Source organism: Dipodomys spectabilis, unplaced genomic scaffold (assembly GCF_019054845.1).
Source record: "Dipodomys spectabilis isolate Male_0828 unplaced genomic scaffold, ASM1905484v1 ptg000157l, whole genome shotgun sequence".
Classification (NCBI taxonomy): Eukaryota; Metazoa; Chordata; class Mammalia; order Rodentia; family Heteromyidae; genus Dipodomys; species Dipodomys spectabilis.
The window spans coordinates 4,810,707-4,829,909 of record NW_024870834.1 but is presented as its reverse complement, the minus strand read 5'-3'; the positions used below and the strand labels follow the sequence as shown (position 1 = coordinate 4,829,909).

Sequence of the window (19,203 nt, the reverse complement as noted above, 5' to 3'; positions counted from 1 at the left end):
CAACCCCCGCCCCCACTTTTGGTCTCAACGAAGAGGGTAGGATTTGGAGCTGAGTTGCTGTAAACTGATTGCAAAATGTGTTGTTATCTTTAGTTTGATCAGTTTTTTTATATTTTGGAGATATCTTTGAAATTCTCTGTATTTATTTATTTAATGAAGGTGATACTTTTTTCTCAGCTTTTGTCTTGAGTCTTCATTTTTTGAGAATTGTTTTTGCCATTTTCCTTTCTTTTTGAAAGATGCATCAACTCTAGGGGATAATGGCATGGTGAAGCTTTAGAGTGCTTGGGGATTTATCCCTACTACTGTTGATTTTATAGTACATCAGGAAGATGCTCATGAAATTCATATTGGATCAGCTACTAGTACCCAGGGGCCAAGCAGAAGTTCATTTGAGTCTTTAAAAATAATAATGGACTTAAGGAGAAATTAGTGCTTTTGGTCTATTCTGTCAGTAATTTTTTTAAGTCAATGCAATTGCTTTATGTAGTTTAATGGTTCTAGATTCTTAAGCATTCTTCGATAACTCTTTCTCATTATGAGATAGTTTCAAAATCACTCATACGAAAGTCAGGCTAAAGCAGGAAAATCCAGGACAGTGACCAGGTCTCTATTTCAAGCACCAACCCCAGCATTTACATACACACAAAATTAATGGGAAAACAGATTGGGTTAAAAGATTTATTTAAAATGTTTGAGGACATTTGTCTTATAAGCAATTGAAGGACAGAGTTGAAATCATTCTTATCATTAAATCTGAGTTCCAGATGGCTCAAAGACTTAATATAAAAACTGAAATAATAAATAACAGGAAGTAGAATAGGAGCAATTTTGGTTTTTCAGTTTTTCTTTTCTTTTTTTTTTGGGGGGGGGGGTAACTGGGCGCAAGTACTGCTCCTGAGCATTTGTGCTCAAGGCTAGCATTCTATCACGTGAGTCACAGCTCCACTTCTGGGGTTTTTTTGGTGGTTATTTGGAGATAAGACTCTTACAATCCCGGAGCTAGTGCTCACCTGTACTCCTAGACAGTCTCTTGTATTTCCTTTGAAGCCTAATGACTATGTGATGTCATCAGGAGGCGGAGCCTCTGGAGGTGGTCTCACACATGAGATAGGTGGCTGGTGTCCTGATAAACGAGACCCCAGATGGGTCTCTCTGCTCTTCCTGCCATCGGAGGACACAGTGAGCAGGTGCCATCTCTGAACCAGCAACGGAACCACAGAGCCCCCAATCATGTGAGCACCTCAATCTCACATTTCCAGCCCCCCAAACTGTGCAAAACTCAGTACTTGGTTATGACAGCTCAGATAGTCTAAGACACCAGATCTGTGGAGTGCACGGGTGTTGTGATTTGAACTGTTATTTATTACAAGATAAACTGTTATTTATTACAAGATAAGGTAGGATGAGTCTGGTTAGATGGGGGAGACACTGGAGGAGATGGGGGACAGGCTCCCCCTCTCCCAAAGTCAGACAGCTGGTGGGGGGGGGAGAGGGGAGGCTGTCAGATGGGGTTCATAATTTTGCCCAGCAACAGGCTGCTCCACGTGAAATCATCGAAGACCAGGATGAGGAAGGGCTGGTTGAGGATGAAGGTGGGAGACTTAGTGGCCAGGTTTTTAGTGACCTTCTTGGGGACAGGAAGCTTCAGTCCTTTCTCCTTGAGGTGCAGCACAGCCTTGTGGATCACCTGTTAGAACAAACCGGGGGCAGGAGGTGAGTCTGGGCCACGTATCAGGGACTGTTTGCACCGTGTCTCATGGACACTGAAGGTCTCTGGCAGGCTGTCCATGAGGGAGGGAGCCCCAAGGTGAGGGCCAGACCCAGGGCTGCACTGAGGCCGCCCAGAGTTGGCAGGGTCAGTCTGCCTTCACCACACAGAGATCCGTGCAATGGGCATCACCATCCTTCCTGGAAACTGATTCCCACATCCCAGGCTGGGAGAGGCCTCCCGCTCTGTCCACCATCCTGGGGAAATACAGGGATAGAGCTTTCTACAAGGACCTGTGTTGGGGGTGGGGGGGGGCAGGAAGGGATGGGGAGGAGGGATGTGTGCCAGTGGCGCCTGCCTGTCATCCTGGCTACTCAGGGGGCTGAGATCTGCAAGAAGGAAGTTTGTAGCTTACACAGAAAAGAAGAGAATTTATCTTCAAAATAATCAGGAAAAATGAAAGAAGTTTGTTGTAAATGGTAGAACACCAGTCGAGCATGCAAGCTGAGTAAGCGCAAGGCCCTGAGTTCAAATCCTGGTACTGGCAAAAACAAAAGAACCTCATGCTTGGGCCTAAATGGATAAGCCAAGGCAGAAGGTGAGATGCAAATCTTTGGTTGTTGGACATTCCTCCTGTGACTGAAGGTAGAAGGAATCTTGAAATCTACACAAAGGCTTCACTGGGTTGTACTGAAGACTTGGGCAGACCAAGTGGAACAAAACTGCAGTGATACTGTAGCTTATAATGCTTATGTGGCAAGAAACCTCCCCTAGTCTGGATTTTAGCAAAGACTCTGAGGCTCTTAGCAGCTGGGTTTGGAACTCCCAGCTGTGGATGTTGAAAAAATGGCGTGTTAAGTCCACAGACCCGAGGTTAAATGGAAGTGCTGCACTGTTATTTGCTTGCACGGTGAGCATGGGAAAGCTCTTCATGGAGTTAAAGATTCATTTTAGAAAGTGGGACAAACCCACCATCTGACAAGGCAGCTGGCCTTGGTTTCCCTATGATTCAAATATATTCCTTTCTTGCTTTTCAAAGTAAAACAAGAGAAAAGAAGACAGTTATGGCTTTGATAAGATGCATGGCAGCCACCAACCTAGGCAAAAAAAGGCAATGCCACATCTGAGTGGCTTATGCAGGTTGGCACCTACTATGTGTTCTTTTCTTACTTTTTTTTAAAGTGCATGTTCCAGGGCTTGAACTCAAGGCCTGGCCCTCTCTACAGCTGGTGCTCTGCTACTTGAACTGTGCCTCCAGCCGTTTAGCTAGTTAAAGTTGGAGCCTCACGGACATTTTTTGTCTAGCCTGGCTTTGAATTGTTATCCTCTGAACCTCAGCCTTCTGGGAAGCTAGGATTACAGGCATGAGCCACGGTGCCCAGCTAATAAGTGAGTGACTAAGGGAAACACAAGGCAAGGGCTGGCTCACAGTTCTGCCTCTGCACCCTTGGTTTCCAGCCGTGGCCTTCCTTCCCTGGTCCCCAGCTTCGTGGGTGATGTGATTTCCTTGTTGAACCTCTGTTTGCTCCACTGTGATGGTGGGGCTTGGACTGGGCTTGGGTTCTCAGCCAGGGACCTGGATCTGTTCCCCAGGGGCTCAATGCTGTTTATTGTTATGATGCGTACCATGGAGTTTAGAGAAAAGGCAACAAAAGATGGGTTCCCAAGAGAGTTACCTTTGATCTTTCCAGTGGAGCCACCTGAGTGAGCCCAGAGAAATTCGTCTGGCTAGTGAACAGGTCTGGGATGCCCATTTCCGCCAGCACGCCACCCATGTCGTAGGTGCCAGAGATAGACATCTTTGGGATGTACACGTTCACGAGACTGTTGGGGGAGAGAGGGGCAGGGAGACGAGGTTAGGCAATCCAAGGCTAGACCTGACATCGAAGAGCCAAGGCCTCCCAGCAAGATGCCTGCTTCTTTGTATACTTCCTCCAGCTTCGGCCCATGCAGCCCCACCTGCTCACTGGGGACGGAAGGGACAGGGTAGGAGGCAGGAGCTGCTTCCTCCTCCAACATGACGGCCTTGAAGTATCCATTCTTTTGGCTCAGGTGATTCTCTTGAGTTTCTCCACCTGTAATGCAGCTGGAGCACTGAGCACTGAAGGCAATGGCTGGTAACGAAGTCCCTTTGGTCCTGAGGACCCCTCTGCTAGAAACAAAGGGGTAGAGGAACACCCAGCTGGGAGCTGCCATCTTGGTCCACCGCTGCGCCCCTGTGCTGAGGTTCTTTCCCCTCCTGCCCCTGCCCTGGCACACAGGGCTGAGCTCATTTGTGTCCTCTGGGGGCCGAGAGGGGCTGGGTCCCTAGGAACTTGATGTCATCTAGCATGAAGAAAGGTAAGTGAGTTCACACCGGGATGGGGTGGATGAGGAGGGAATGCATGGCTGACAGATGTATGAAATCCTGACATTAAAGATGTCAGAAAAAGCACCTGAGTTCTCTAGTGCTTGGGATCGCTCACAATCCTAAGCTGGTTGCTAGCGAAAGCAGCCCTCGGCCCTAGCCTGGAGCCAGGCCACCGAGCGGTGCCCGCTTTGAGCCACACTATCCATAAAGGAGTTGAGGAAGAGTCAAAGACAAGAGAGATACGTGACTGTAGGAAAGTGTTATTGTTAGGACGTGAAGTTCTCCCTCAGAAGGCTCAGGTGTGGAAGGCTCAGCCGTAGGCTGGTGGTGTGGATGAGGTCAATGATAAATTCATTCTGGAGTTCACAGCTGATTGGCTGTTAGGAGTGGGGCTTGGTTGGAAGAAGTGGGTCGTTCTGGGAGAGGCTCTTCTTTTCCCTCTCCCTTTCCCTCTCCTTCTCGCCCCTCTCCCTTTCCCCTGTCCCTCTCCCTCTTTGCTTTCTCCATCACCAATACATCTTCAGCCAACTTTCCCTGAACTAGCCCTTACTTGGGCTAGGGTTTGGAGGAAGGAGCTCACTGGTGACCACTCGTCTATCAGCACAGATACCTTCTTCTGTGTCTCTTTCACCGACTCCTTGCCTTGTGGAATCCCCCAGAGACCTCTGTGTTGACTGACCGTTGTAACTCTGTGGGAGGCTGGGGGGGGGGGATCTTACATGGGGGTGTGGTGGACAGGAAGACAGTGAGTGCTGACAGAAGACCAGCTGCATCTGGTTTTTGCCTGCCCAGCTTCCCGAGAGCACCTGAGGGCTTACCGATAGGTCATGGACTTGGACCATCTCTCAACCGTGTCCCGGCTTAGCCCGGCGATGACTGTGTCTATGTGTCCCGGCTCTGGAAGGACCAAGAAGACAGTCCCATTGCCCACGTAGTCCAGCTGTACCAGCCGACAGGGGAGCTCCGTGTCGTGGAGGTAATTGATGGTGCTTGTCTGGAACATCATAGGGACCCTCACTGTGACCGTGTCGCTCACATGGAAGTCCATCTCTCTGATGTTTTCTGGGTCAAAAGCATATGACCATATGCCTGGGAAGAGGTGGGAAAGAGGGAGCAGGAGTCAGCTCTATAGGACCAGCAAAAGAGCACAGTTTGGGATGAGCTACCTGGGAGTCTCTTGCACACCCAATTGGATCCCCAGAAATGTCCAAAAAGAGGTCACAATCCTGCAGGCTTAAAGCATGTTCCATCCTCAGCTTTGTGGAGGAGTTGAGGATGAGCTTTGCTTCTGAGCTTGGCTTCAGACACACAGGAGGGGAGAGACAGAGTGCTAGGCCTGATGTTAGGGGTATGGCTCCCACTGGTGGGCATTGGCTCCCTGACATCAGAGTGCTGGAAGACGTGGCTGATGTCAAACCTGGAACTCCAGGTCCTCGGTCAGGACCAGAAGGGACTCTTGTGGGGGACTGGTTTATCTCTTCCATCTCCTCCTCACACCCCTTACCAGTCCCTGGAGGAGCCTGTGGACCCCTAGTACGTGGAACGAGGGCATTCTGGTCCCCACCGGCTGAACGCAGAGACAGGAGAGGAGGTTCGCCAGGGCGGCAGACTCCCCAGCCCTCACTCTGGAGGCTACATACTCATGGCTGCCATTCAGCTCTGTGTGTGTGTGTGTGTGTGTGTGTGTGTGTGTGCACGCGTGCGCACGTGCGCCTCAGGACTCTGCAGCCCTGCTCAGTTCTGACTGGAAGGACATTGCTCTCAGGACTCTGCAGCCCTGCTCAGTTCTGACTGGAAGGACATTGCTCTCAGGACTCTGCAGCCCTGCTCAGTTCTGACTGGAAGGACATTGCTCTCAGGACTCTGCAGCCCTGCTCAGTTCTGACTGGAAGGACATTGCTCTCAGGACTCTGCAGCCCTGCTCAGTTCTGACTGGAAGGACATTGCTCTCAGGACTCTGCAGCCCTGCTCAGTTCTGACTGGAAGGACATTGCTCTCAGGCTGAGCCAAAGCTTGTGGAATGGCAGTGCTTCCTGCAGGGGCCTCTTCTGAGCTCTTTCCAAACACTGTGACCCACGGGGGACTTTTGTCCTCCAGAAATGCCAGCTAATAAATGTGTGCAGCTGTCCAGTCTGTGGGAAGGTGTTCCAGTGAGATTAGGAGGCTCTGCAGGCCTCCGTGGAGGCCCAGGGGGGAGGGGAATTTCATGTGTTTGCAGTATGTGTGTATGTGTGTACACCTGTGTGTGCGTGTGCATGCATATGCAGATGTGCATGTGTCACATGTGCACATGTGTGTGTGTACATGCATGTATGTGTGTATACGTGTGTGTGTGTGTGGTATCTGTTGGGAGCTTTGAGAAAGGGAACAATGCTGAGACAGGAGAGTAGAGAAGAGAAAAGAGGACTCCAGATTAGTTTCCTGTCCTTGGCACAATGATCATTTGGGGGTCATTGTCACTGTGGGGGGCTGTCCTGTGCTTGTGAGTAGGATATTTACCAGCCGGCCTGGTCCCTACTCAGTGAACACCAACAGCATACCATCCCCCTCCTCAGCTGTGACTATCCAAAATACCCCAGACATCATCTCGTGTCCCTGGGAAGTGAGTGTGTGTACAATTGGGGTGATGGTGGTAATAATCCCCTCAGTGAGACTCACTGGGGTAAAGGAGGGAGTTGAGTTTTAGTCTCAGGAATAAGGTATCTCCAAATTGCCCGATCAGAATCATTATTGGTGATGGTGAAGGAGGATGCATAAGACAATTACAAATGCCTGTGGAGTTCCCAAGGCGATTTTCCTCATAGGTCTGCCAGGGGCTCTGGACTGTGGGACTTGGATGAGTTTTCCTTGCCATGTTTATGAACAGCACTTTGGAACACCCAGTACCAACTGATGTCAGCTGAAGGTGGTCAGGGAAGGCCCTGGCCAGAGCTGCCTGGAAATGCTGAGTTAGGGGTGTGTAAAAATGCTTTGGGGATGTCAGAAAGATGCCAGGGCAGGGCACTCTGACCCAGAGGAGGCTGGATTGGTAGTCTCTGGGTCAGAGCTTGTGTTGCTTGGGTGATATCTGTAGGCCAGGAGACAGCCAGGCTGTTCATGGTTACCACAGTGAGCCTCAGAGCAGCTTCTTAGAACTCAAGCCATTCGCTCAACTCTAAGGAGTGTCCATCTGAATTTGGCCAAATGTTATAATCACACTTTCCCAGATGTACTGTGATGAAGACGGAGCTTCCCATGGCTGAGTGTGCCCCAAAGCATGTCTTGGATTGGGACAGCTGTGCTAGTTTTGGCACTGGTGGGCGAGGCCTTGCCAGCCTGAGATAGGGGTCCGGAGGGGAGAGTTACCTTTGAAGAAGACATAGTCAACCAGGATGAGGGAGGCAGGGCTACCCAGGTCTGACAATATGTTCTTAATTTTCCCCTTGGTCTTATTCTCCACATACTTGTTGATCTTTCTGCTGGCTCCGTCCCAGTCTTTGAAGTCTGTGGCCAAAGCCTCTGACTCATAGTAGTGTTTGATGTCAGCTGAGAACTTTTCCAGTAGTTCCAGGCGGCTCTGGTCAAAGAATAAGGCGTTCCCCATGGTCATGTCCAACCCAGTGTCTGACTCTCCGAGGAGACGATGGAGGTGCTGGAAACCCTGATGGATCTCAGTTTTTGATGTCTGGGTGAGGTTGAAGCCCAGACCCTGGAGGAGCTGGGTCTGTGTGTGGCCAGATGCCCCCAGGGACAGCATAGCCAGCGTCATGGAGATGCTCACAGGAGAGATGAAGACATTTTTATCAGGAGCGGAGGCCACGAGGCGCTGATACAGGTTGAAGGCAAAGTCAACATTGGTTGGAGCTAGGTCCCGGTGAGGGCCGTTGGTGCTCATAGTGGCACTGAGGTCCTGAGCCTGGATGGTCCAGAGGCCACTGGTTGAGAGCCAGAGGAGACAGGTACACAGGGTGAATGGCATTGCGGTAAGACCAGGCCCTGCTAAAATCAAGAATGCTAGTTAGGTAATGTGATTCCTGAATCATCAAGATATGAGTCTGCAGGAGGCAATCAGAAAACCCACCTGGGCCTCACTTCCTTCCTACACACTCGCTGTGTGAAATGGGACAAGTCATAACAAGGCCTGGGCTTTAGTGTCCTTATTGGAAGATGTGATTTATACTCCCAGGGATTGATCAAATGCCTACTTAATACTCAATGTGGATCTGTTACTTTAGTTATACTTTCTCGCTTCTCCGGCACCAGAACATTCAGGAAATAAATAATATTTACCTGATTTTAGCAACTAGAAAGGCAGAAAAGTTAAGTGTCCACCGAACAGAAATAATCCAAGTTCTAAAAGAAAAACAAACCACTGTTCATCAAGAATCCTGGACCCAAAATGTCCTTTGAAAAGGAGGAAGAGCTGGGTTCTGGTGGCTCACACCTGAATCCTAGCTACTCAGAAGGCTGAGATCTGAGGATCGTGGTTCAAAACCAGCCTGAGCAGGAAGTTCTATGAGACTCTTACCTCCAATTAGCCATCAGAAAACCAGAAGTGGCCCTGTGGCTCAAAGTGGTAGACCACTAGCCTTGAGCAAAGAAGAGCTCAGGGACAACACTCAGGCCCAGAATTCAAGCCCCACCACCTGACCAAAAAAAAAAAAAGGACGCAGATGTCATGTATATGTACACATACATATATATTCAGATGTATATATATATATATATATATATATATATATATATATATATATATATATATATATAAAATTTTTGGCAACATTGAGAGATAATAGGTACATATTCCTTAAATGTTTAGTAGACTTCACCAATAAAATCATCAAGCTTAGGTCTTTTCTTTTGTGTTATATTTTTTGATAGTAACCTCCTTACTAATGATTGGAAAGTGGGTGCCCCAGTCTTCCTAGAATATGTGGGAGGCCCTGTCCTGGCATGTTCCCAACCCAAGCTGCATGTAAGCATCCTGAGTCGATCTCCGGCCTCTTCCATTGTTCCCTGTGTGCCTCCCTTCACATTTCCGCCACTCCTGTGTTTCTCCTTGTCTCTCCAAAGGAAGGTAACCACCCCACTGGCTTCTCTGACCTGCTATCTTCTCTACTCTAGTTGTGTCAATGAAGTTGGAGCCCATTCGGCCCCACCCGCCCACTCCCCAGGAGCCTAGCTGCCTTCATGGATTCTCTCCAGCTCTGGTTTCTGACTTGCATTTCTGGGTCCTTGGGACATTTCGTTTTCCTGGATTTTGTGGCAGAAGAAGCTGTGTTCGGATCCCAGAACGGTCATTTATAAACTAGATGACAAGGGGCAGGCTATTTGCGCTCTGCCTCAGTCTCCCCAGTGTAAAATAAGACTGGCAATCCTGGCTTCTCTCCTAGGATTTAGAGGCCCCCCATGCTGAATCTGTGCTTCCTCCAATCTCTTCTCTGCAGCCTGTCTCCAAAGTTCCTGCCAAAGAGCTTGTAGTAGGCTCCCCAGTTCCCACAGAGTGGGCCTGAGCCCCTCTGATGTGCCCAAGAAACTCTCATGACAGTCCCACGCCAACCTTAATTCTGACCACTTGAAGTCTCAGGCAACCTAGGGTTTCTCTTGTCACATTTAACTTTCATCTTACTGCAAGACAGGCAGGTCGGGGCAGGGCAGGGCAGGGCAGGGCAGGTCGGGGCAGGGCAGGTCGGGGCAGGGCAGGTCGGGGCAGGGCAGGTCAGGTCAGGGCAGGGCAGGGCAGGGCAGGGCAGGGTAGGGCAGAGCAGGGTAAATTATTATAGTTCCCCAGTGTGGAGCTCTGTTCTAGGGTGAGCTGAGATCTGGAGACAGACAGCTTTCCTATGGCTCTGCCTCGTGTGGCTTCTTCTGTTGATGCACACTTCCTTCCTGGCTTGGATCACCACCTCTTGGTCTTTGAGACTCAAGGGCTTCACCACTGCCTGCAGCCGTCTTTCTTCTGTCCTCTCTGCCTCTGCTTGTGTCACAACCAGGATCATCTTTGTTTCAGCTCTGGTCACTGCCACATGTGTCTGTAATTCTCTCTTGAACAAGGACCCCAAGTGACATAAGGCCAAGACCAAGTTGGGCCCCCCTTTCCTTCCTTCTATCTCTTGGGAGATCAGAGGCCGGATCCCAGCCTCCCCCTTGTGTTATCTTCCAAGGTGGGAATCAAATCCCTCTGCCTCATAAGACTGCTGTGGTACCAGGCGCACTGCCGTTGGGCTAAGGCCTCCCTTCCCAGGTCATCTGGGACCCCTGGTACTGATGAGAAACAGATAGCAATGAGGTGGAACAACCCAGGCCTAGCTCTAGAGAGCCAGCCGAAGGAAAAAACAGTCTCAATATTATTCGTGTGTTTCATTTTAGGAATGTCCTCCTGGCTCTTGGTCCCTCCTGCCTGAGGTAACTTATGGAGTGATTATCTGCGTTTACTTTTTTTTTTTTTTTTGCCAGTCCTGGGGCTTGAACTCAGGGCCTGGGCACTGGCCCTGAGCTTCTTTTGCTCAAGGCTAGCACTCTATCACTTGAGCCACAGTGCTACTTCCAGCCTTTTCTGTTTATCTGGTACTGAGGAATCAAACCCAGGGCTTCGTGCATGCTAGGCGAGCACTCTACCACTAAGGCACCTTCCTAGCCCTGTGTTTATTCTTTCTAACCCATGGGTTCTACAGAACTCTAGGCCTCAGAACATGTGGACATGTGGTAGGATGCACACAGAGTGTATTCTAAATGCATCATCCTTGTCCCAGGTCACCCCAAGAATCTGTGGCAGAGGAGTATGCAGGACCCCTGTCCTGTGCCAGGTATGCAGCCCTCTGGGTGGCCTCAGGTTGCTGCCCAGTCTAAGTCAGCTCTCAGCCTCGCCTGCCCTGGTCTGGCAGAGCTTAGGAGCTTCAGCCTTGCAGTGCAAGAGGCTGGAATTCAGCTTCAGCCCTCAGGCCCAGCCCTCTGCAGTGCAGAAGATCAGGGGAAATCAAAACTCCAGCTGGTACCCTGCAGACCCCAGGACCTGGGAAGAGCTCCCCGGGGTTACCTCTTATCACTGCTGGCTGCCCCAATGCTCAGCACTCCATTGGAAAAAGCAAACAAGTCAGCCAGTTGCAGTCAGAGCTTTGTTCTGGAGAGCCAGCAGGTGCAGGGGCAGGGGGTATGGGGCACAGAGAAGTCACTCACCGTTCTGAGTGGACTGAGGGTCTTCTCACTGGCTTGGTCCTGCTGCTTGGGATCCCAGCCTGTGTACAGTAAGTAGGCTGGGATGCCCCTGCTAAATCTTGTTTGCCTACTTCCTTGCTGGTTAATGGTTACAAAGGGACAGTGTCCTTCATCATTCAGTGGTCCCCAACCCCAATCATTAACTAATGGGAATTCCCCCCCCCAAATATGAGTAAATAAAGCAAACTAACTTTTCTCTGAAAGTTTTTCCTTTTCATTAGCTCTATCCAGCTAGATATATGAGTTACTTTTTAATAAAAATTGTGCTTGTGTTTGCTCCTTGCTAGCTGGCAGAGAAGTCACCTATGCCCTTGATAAGAAGCAAAATACATATCATTTGCTTGTTTTGTGGAAAACCAAGTGCTTATCTCTGGAAGGGGACAATGCAGGTGAGGTCCTGCCCTCAGGGGTTGCTGGGCTTAGTCTGGTAGGAGAGACAGACATGGGGTTATACCAGCCAAGAGCTTCCCCTGATTTTATGAGTGGACTGTTACCCTCGCTCTTCTCTAGATAAGGAAACTGGGGTGCATTAACTAAACCAATCTTCAGGGTCAAATCCAAGACCACCCAACTCCGAACGTAACACACTGCCCTTCCCCACCATTTATTCATGGCGTCTGTTGCTGCAAATAGACACGGTATTCTAAAGCAAAAAATGAATAAATGCATAAAAGTGTTTATTTGGTTTCTTGAATGAGAGTTCCAAAATGTAGAAAGGGCTTCAGGCCTGCCTTATTTCAGGGCTATCAAATTAGTTACTAGACTGCTCCCTTTCTTTTGTTTCTTTTCTTGATCAATTCTGTTTTCTTTATTTTGTCTATTGAGGCTACAAAGGTGTCCATTGAAACTCCAGGGTATTTGACTGTAACTGGTAGTTGAATTTTTCTCCCCTGTAGTCCAACCTTTTGCCTGGAAGGACTCTGGGTATGATGGTCCCCTGGATGGAATGATCACAGAAGCCAGAGTCTGGTACTGTTCACTGGTTGGCAGAGTCCTCTTTCTCAACCATGGTGACAGCTGTTTCCATGGGAAGAGGTGGAGCAGGACCCACAGCTGGTGAGCACTGTTAACACTTCATGGTCTTTTCAAGTTTTCTAAGGTTTAAGCCAATTTTGGAGTTCTTAGTTAATGATTTATTTAATCTAGATTTTCAGATTAAATGCTGATGAAGTATCTATACTGCTCTTCATTATAACATTTCAATTATTATTTATATCAGTGAGTTTCCCTTCTTTATTTCTATATCTTATTTGCTACTTTCTCTTCTTTCTTTGATATCTTACTTTGGAGATCAGTTGTAATCTTTCAAAGACCCAGCTTATAGTTTTAGTACTACTTTTTATAGTTTTATTACTAATCTTTTAAATCTTAGTTTTATTTTATTTTTCTACAATCTCTTGAGATAAATGTTTGTATTATAGTTATAAAAATATTCCAATTAAAATATTTCATCTCGCTGGTCACCTATAGCTCCTGCCTATAATCCTAGCTACTCAGGAGGCTAAGATCTGAGGATCATGGTTCAAAGGCAGCCCCGTCAAAAAGTCTCTGAGACTCTTATCTCCAACAAAATACCAGAAGTAGAGATGTGGTTCAAATAGTAGAGTGCTAGCCTTGATCAAAAAGCCCAAGGACATCACCCAGGCTCTGAATTCAAGTCCCCATACCAGCATACACACATAAAAATTTCAGGGGATAGTCCCTGTTTAATATATACATGTCAATACTCATGTATGCATATATATAATAACTTGAGATTATTTTATTCAATTCTTCATACCTAAATTATTTTACTTGAAATTGTAGTTTTCAGTGACAAATATTTTAAAGAATTATAACCACAATTGTTCATTTATTTCTTCCTCTGTCAGTGATTGGTTGATTTTCTTTGAGACTTTGCTAAATCATACAAACTTTTGATCATTTTTACCTCTGTGGGGTCCTTATATCTCTTATATTTTTGTTTCATATGGCACCCTTTAGTCTTGAAGTATATTTTATCTGATATTGACATTATTTTCCTGGTTATTTTGTTTACCCTTGCTTCCTTTTATTTCTAAGCTATCTGGGCCTTTTTGTTTGAAGAGTATGTTACATAATATTTTGTTGGATTTAGTTTTACTATACACAAATGAAGATCTTTGTCTTTTAATTGGCAAAATTAACCAATTTACATTTGTTGTAATTATTGTCTAACTAGAATTGGCATACCACTTATTCCATATTTTCCATTTTCCATATGCGCTCTCTCTCTCCCTCTCCATTGTCATCAGTATTTATTATTTGTTGTTTTGATGGCTGGCATTCTGAGTCAGATGGGATGGAATCTCATTTCCTTTGTGGCTAAAGATGTCGAACATTTCTTCATATTTTTATTAGCTATTTTTATTTCTTCTTGTGAGAATTATCTGTGCAGTTTGTTTGCCCACTTAAATTGGATTATTTATTCTTTTGTGGTTTAATTTATTGAATTTTTGGTATGTTCTGGATAATAATACTTGTGTTAAATAGTTGTTGAAAATTTTCTCCCTTTCTGTGGGTTGTTTTTGGGTTCTGGTGACTGCTTCTTTTGTTGTGCAGATACTAATTACTTCAAGATTTTATACTTTTTATTGTAGAGGTATTAGATGGAGTCTGCAGGGACAGACACTTAAGTACAGAATCATGTCATCAGCAAATAGGGGTAATTTGATTTCCGTTTTCTCTATTTGAATCCCTTTAATTTATTTCTCCTGCCTTATTGTTCTGTAGCAACTCTAGTACTATATTGAAGAAGAATGAAGAGAGTGGGCATCTTTGTCTTGTTACTGACTTTAGAGGAAAAGACTTCAACTTTTCCTCATTTAGTATCATGTTAGCTATAGATGTTTTATAGTGTACCCCTTCTATTCCTAATTTCTTCAGAACTTTTATCATAAAAGGATGTTGAATTGTGTCAGAAGACTTTTCTATATGAATTGAGATAATCATGCGGGATTTGTTCTTGGTTTTGTTTATGTGATGTATTACATTTATTGCTTTGCCTATATAGAATAATTCTTGCATTCTTAGAATGAAACTGACTTAGTCATAGTATAGGATATATATATATATATATATATATATATATATATATATATAGTCCAGTCGTGGGGCCTGAACTCTGGGCCTGGGCACTGTCCCTCAGCTCTTCAGCTCAAGGCTAGCGCTCTACCACTTGAGCCACAGCGTCACTTCTGGCTTTTTTCTTTTTCTTATGTGGTGCTGAGGAATCGAACCCAGGGCCTCAGGCATGCAAGGCAAGTGCTCTACCACTGAGCCACCTTCCCAGCCCCAGTATAGGATATTTTTGTAAGAATTTTATTGGGAGTTTTTGCAAACATATTTGTCACTTATAATTGGTTTATAATTCTCTTGGTACATCTCTGTCTGGTAATGCTGACTTCATAGTGTTGTCCCCAAGTCGCAGGACCCCACCAAGAAGACCACTGAGAGTCAGATGTTCTGAAATGCAAAAGCCAGGTTTTATTTAGACGGACTGCAGCTTGGGCCTCATCCTACACTCTGACATTTAAACGGGCTGCAGCTCAGGCCTCATCTTACACTCCGACACAGCGGAGCCTAGGAGGAGAGCCCCAAGCTAAAGATTTTCAGGTCTTATAAAGGTATACAACCAACCAGGTGTTTGGATTACCACCATGTGTTACTCTGCTAGAAACAAGCAACAAGTGGTCACTGCCTCAAAACTTTAACCCTTCATTCCCCCCCTTGACTTATGGTTCTGAGACACAATCTTGTGGCTCTGGCCCCAAACTAAACTCCAACAGCTTTCGATCTTGAACGGGTTCTTCTAGTCCCTCTCTGACCTTAGCCATAAACAATACCAATAACAATCAGTTCATTTTTCTTTTCTTGAGGCGTATGCGGAGTGGTTGGGTAGGATGCTTGGAGACTTCCCATGTTTCCCCATGGTCATCCAGGGGTCAGCCGGTCTGGCGTGGGAGCAGTGGATCCAAGCAGCAATGCCATCCACATTAAGGGCAGTAGGTGTAGCCAGTAGCACCATGTAAGTTCCCTTCCACCGTGGTTCCAGAGATTTCAAGTTGTGCCTTCGAACAAACACCCAGTCTTCTGGTTTAAACAAATGGGGGGTAGGAATAGAAGCAGAATCATATAATGCTCTAAGCTGGGGCCACATACTCTTATGTACCAGCTGTAAATAGTCAAGCTTACACAGAAATTCAGTATCATCCAAATCAGCAAGCAATTCAGTCTGAAGGCTAGGGATAACGGGTGGAGGGTGTCCATATATTATTTCAAAAAGAGTAAAGCCAAGCTGATAGGGTGAATTTCTTACTCTAAACAGGGCAAAAGGAAGGAGTGATACCCAGTCTGCGCCAGTCTCCAAGGCCAATTTAGTTAAGGTCTCTTTTAGAGTCTGATTCATTCTTTCTACCTGCCCTGAACTCTGGGGTCTAAAAGCACAGTGCAATTTCCAGTCTGTCCCCAGTGCAGCGGCTATTCCCTGACTTACTTTGGAGTCGAAGGCCGGTCCATTGTCTGACCCGATGGTGGATGGGAAGCCATACCTGGGTAGAATTTCTTCCAGGATCTTCTTTGCCACAATGTTCACGGTCTCATGCTTTGTTGGGTAGGCTTCAACCCATCCTGAAAAGATGGCTACAAAAACTAGCAAATTTTCCAGTTTTAATTTCTGTGAAGCCTACTTCCCAATACACACCTGGCCTATCTCCATGGAGGCGAGCTCCTTTTGTAACCAGTTGATTGGGGGCATTGGTGAGCTGACAGGCTTTACAATTTTTAATTTTGATTTCCTTGCCTAATTTTTACTTCTACGTGTGTCAGAGCAAGTCCTGCATTCTTCGGGTTCCCATGTGAGAGACCTGATGGATTCTTTTAAGAATCCCCTTGCCCAGGCTTTGTGGCAAGGTAAGTTTCCCCTCACCAGTTTTCCATCAGTCTTTATTTCCTTCTCTGTCTGAGGGTTTATAGGCCATGGGAATTTTCTTTATCCACTCCAAGTCTTCTTGGGAGTACTGAGGCTCAGGAGGCAAAGCTCATGGCCCTGGGTCTACTGGAGTCAGTACTTCTGCTCTGGGCTGGAGGGCCGCCTCCTTAGCTGCCTGATTGGCCAAGTTATTTACCTTTTGATGGCCAGGGCAGTGCATAATGGCAATATTTGCTGGTTCCCATAAGGCCCGGATGAGGCTTAAAATTTCTTGTTTGTTTTTAATAGCCTTTCCCTCAGCTGTCAGCAGCCCCCTCTCTTGGTAAATGGTTGCATGGACATGCACGGTGGCAAAAGCATACCGACTGTCCGTGTAAATGTTTAGTCTCTTCCCTTTTCCCATCTGTAGGGTTTTTGTTAGTGCCACTAGTTCTGCTCTTTGTGCAGACGTTCCCTGGGGGAGTGCTTCTGCCCAACTATCTCAGTGTCCATGGTGACTGCTGCGCCCGCGTACCTTTTTCCCTCTCGAATGAAACTGCTGCCGTCTGTGAACCAGGTATGCTCAGCATGCAATAGTGGTGAGTCCAACAAGTCTGGCCTCTTTTCCTTGGCCCGGTCTCTCTTTTCATGCTCAATTTCTCTGTCCTTCCTTTCCTGTCTTTGCTTCTCTGTCTCTCTCTTATTGTAAACCTTTTCTGCCGTGCCTACTAGATCTCTAATAGACTTTTCACCAAGTCTGTCTAGAGCCTGCAACTTTTGCTTTATGTCTGGTGCAGCTTGATTTATACAGGCAAACATAATCATCTGAGCCGACTCCTGGGTCTCAAGATCATATAGGGTCAATATGACTAAAAGCTTCCATGAGCCGCTCAAGATATGCTGCCGGACTTTCACTTCCTCCCTGTTTAACATCATAAACTTTGGTTATTTTAGTAGATCGGTGAGCTGCCACCTTGAGACCTGCCAACAGAGCCTGGTGGTAGACAAGGAGTCGCTCTCTACCTTCAACCGTATTGTAGTCCCATGTTGGTTGGATCTCAGGAAAATAGGCAGCGATCAGGGCAGGATCCGTGATGGGCGCTCCTGTGGGGCCAGGGATATGTTTCCGGGCTGCCTCTCAGATACAGTCTCTCTCTTTGGTGGTAAAAAGGACCTGTAAAACTGACTACAATCATCCCAAGTGGGCTGATGAGTAAAGAGAATAGTTTCAAGCAAACGAATTAAATCTTGGGGTTTCTCAGAAAAAGGGGCATTTTGGGTGCACCAATTGTATAGATCACTGGTAGAAAATGGCCAATATTGGAGTTGCTATTGACCATCTGCATCCACAGGACCTACGGCACGTAAGGGAAAAACAGCTGCATTAGAAGGGGGGTTGATGCCACAGCATTGTCGAGTGACTGGCCCTCCAGAAACTTTAAGGGCAGGTGCCCAGGGTTCTATAGCTCCCTTCCTCCTCTTGATCATTCTCAGGTTCTGCAAAAGGAACCTGGGAAGGGGAGTATGGGGGAGGAAATATTTCTTCTTCCAAATTATCTCCCTGAAAAACCGAGGGGTACCTTTTCTTTTCCTCTTTCTCAGTTTCTTTTTGTAAGTCTAGGGGGCTAGCTGGAGTGGTGCCCATGGTTTCCAGTCCCATCAGTCGTACAGTCCAAAAAACAATAAACAGTACAAACAAAACACACAAAGGCCTGACAGTTACAAAAAAAAGCTTATGAAGTGGAGATTTCCCGAATTGGTCCACTGACTCCTGTCACGGTGGGGTTCCACACCCATGCCCCACAGCAGAAGGAGTGGACCCACAGTGGTCGAGTTGGGCCTCAGTTAGGAGGCCCTCTTGGTCAGTTCCGGCCCAACATTGAACTGACCCATGCCCCACAATTCTCATGGTGGGGTTCCAAGAACCGCCCCCCCCCCCAAGAGGATCTGGGATGTCTCCCAGTTCCTCCAGGGTTGTCGCGCAAGTGTGTCCACTTCGACAACCCTTTACACAAAACGAATCGGAGCAGCCATCCTCACAAAGGAAAACAAAAGTAAAACGGACAGACAGACGACAGGACAAGACAAATTTGACAGCGTTGTTTTACCTTTGGAGTCTGAAGTCTTGGGGGCGGTCTTTGGAGGGATTCCGGACGAGCCCCCACTAATATGTTGTGCCCAAGTCACAGGACCCCACCAAGAAGACCACTGAGTGTCAGACATTCTGAAATGCAAAAGCCAGATTTTATTTAGATTGGCTGCAGCTCAGGCCTCGTCCTACACCCCGACACAGCGGAGCCTAAGAGGAGAGCCCTGAGCTAAGGATTTGCAGGTCTTATAAAGGCACACAACCAACCAGGTGTTTGGATTACCACCACGTGTTGATCTGTTAGAAACAAGCAACAAGTGGTCACTGCCTCAAAACTTTAACCCTTCAATAGAATGAGTTTCCAGGGTATTTGACTGTAACTGGTTGTTGAATTTTTCTCCCCTGTAGTCCAGCCTTTTGCTCAGAAGGACTCTGGGTATGATCGTCCGTGGATGGAATGACCTTTTTCTATTTTGTGGAAAAGTTTGAGGAGTATTTGTGTTAGTTCTTTGAAGGTCTAGTCTATTTTGTCTAGACATTTTCTTTATTATTGCTTCCATTTTTTTTTTTTTTTTACTTGTTATAGCTTGTACCTCTTGGTTCAGTTTTGGTGAGTCAACTTACCTAAATATCAATCTATATCTTCTATACTGACCAGCTTACTTGATTATAGGTTTTCAAAATATTTCCTCATGAGCCATTGTTTTTTGTTTTTAATACATTGTGATAGCTCCCTTTTCACTTCTAACTTTTTTATTTGAGTCTCTTTTCTCCTGTATTTCATCAAAGGAGCTAAAGACTTATTAAACTTAATTACTTTTTCAGAGAATCCACTTTTTCTCTTATTTATTCTTTGCATTGGTTTTTAGTCTTAAATTCATTAATGTTTTCCCTATGTTTAACTGTTTCTCCCCATTACTAGTTTAGAATTT

General features: G+C 46.5%; 1 protein-coding gene across 1 annotated transcript; it reads right to left on the bottom strand.

The window, feature by feature from the left end:
* Nucleotides 1-1,435: 1,435 nt before the first annotated feature.
* On the bottom strand, nt 1,436-11,271 carry Serpina6 (serpin family A member 6). The gene is made up of 5 exons (XM_042692773.1): nt 11,217-11,271; nt 7,407-8,036; nt 4,880-5,150; nt 3,388-3,535; nt 1,436-1,690 (listed from the first exon to the last, which is right to left on the bottom strand). Exons 2-5 carry the CDS (start codon nt 8,017-8,019, stop codon nt 1,505-1,507), a joined length of 1,218 nt encoding a protein of 405 aa, XP_042548707.1. The 5' UTR covers nt 8,020-8,036; nt 11,217-11,271; the 3' UTR covers nt 1,436-1,504.
* Nucleotides 11,272-19,203: the final 7,932 nt, after the last annotated feature.

Coding starts and splice junctions, on each gene's coding strand:
- Serpina6 (XM_042692773.1), bottom strand. CDS start 8,019: ATGCCATTCACCCTGTGTACCTGTCTCCTCTGGCTCTCAACCAGTGGC. Junction 3,536..4,879: donor TCCAAGTCCATGACCTATCG/GTAAGCCCTCAG, acceptor CTCCCCCAACAG/TCTCGTGAACGTGTACATCC. Junction 1,691..3,387: donor CTCCACTGGAAAGATCAAAG/GTAACTCTCTTG, acceptor TTGTTCTAACAG/GTGATCCACAAGGCTGTGCT.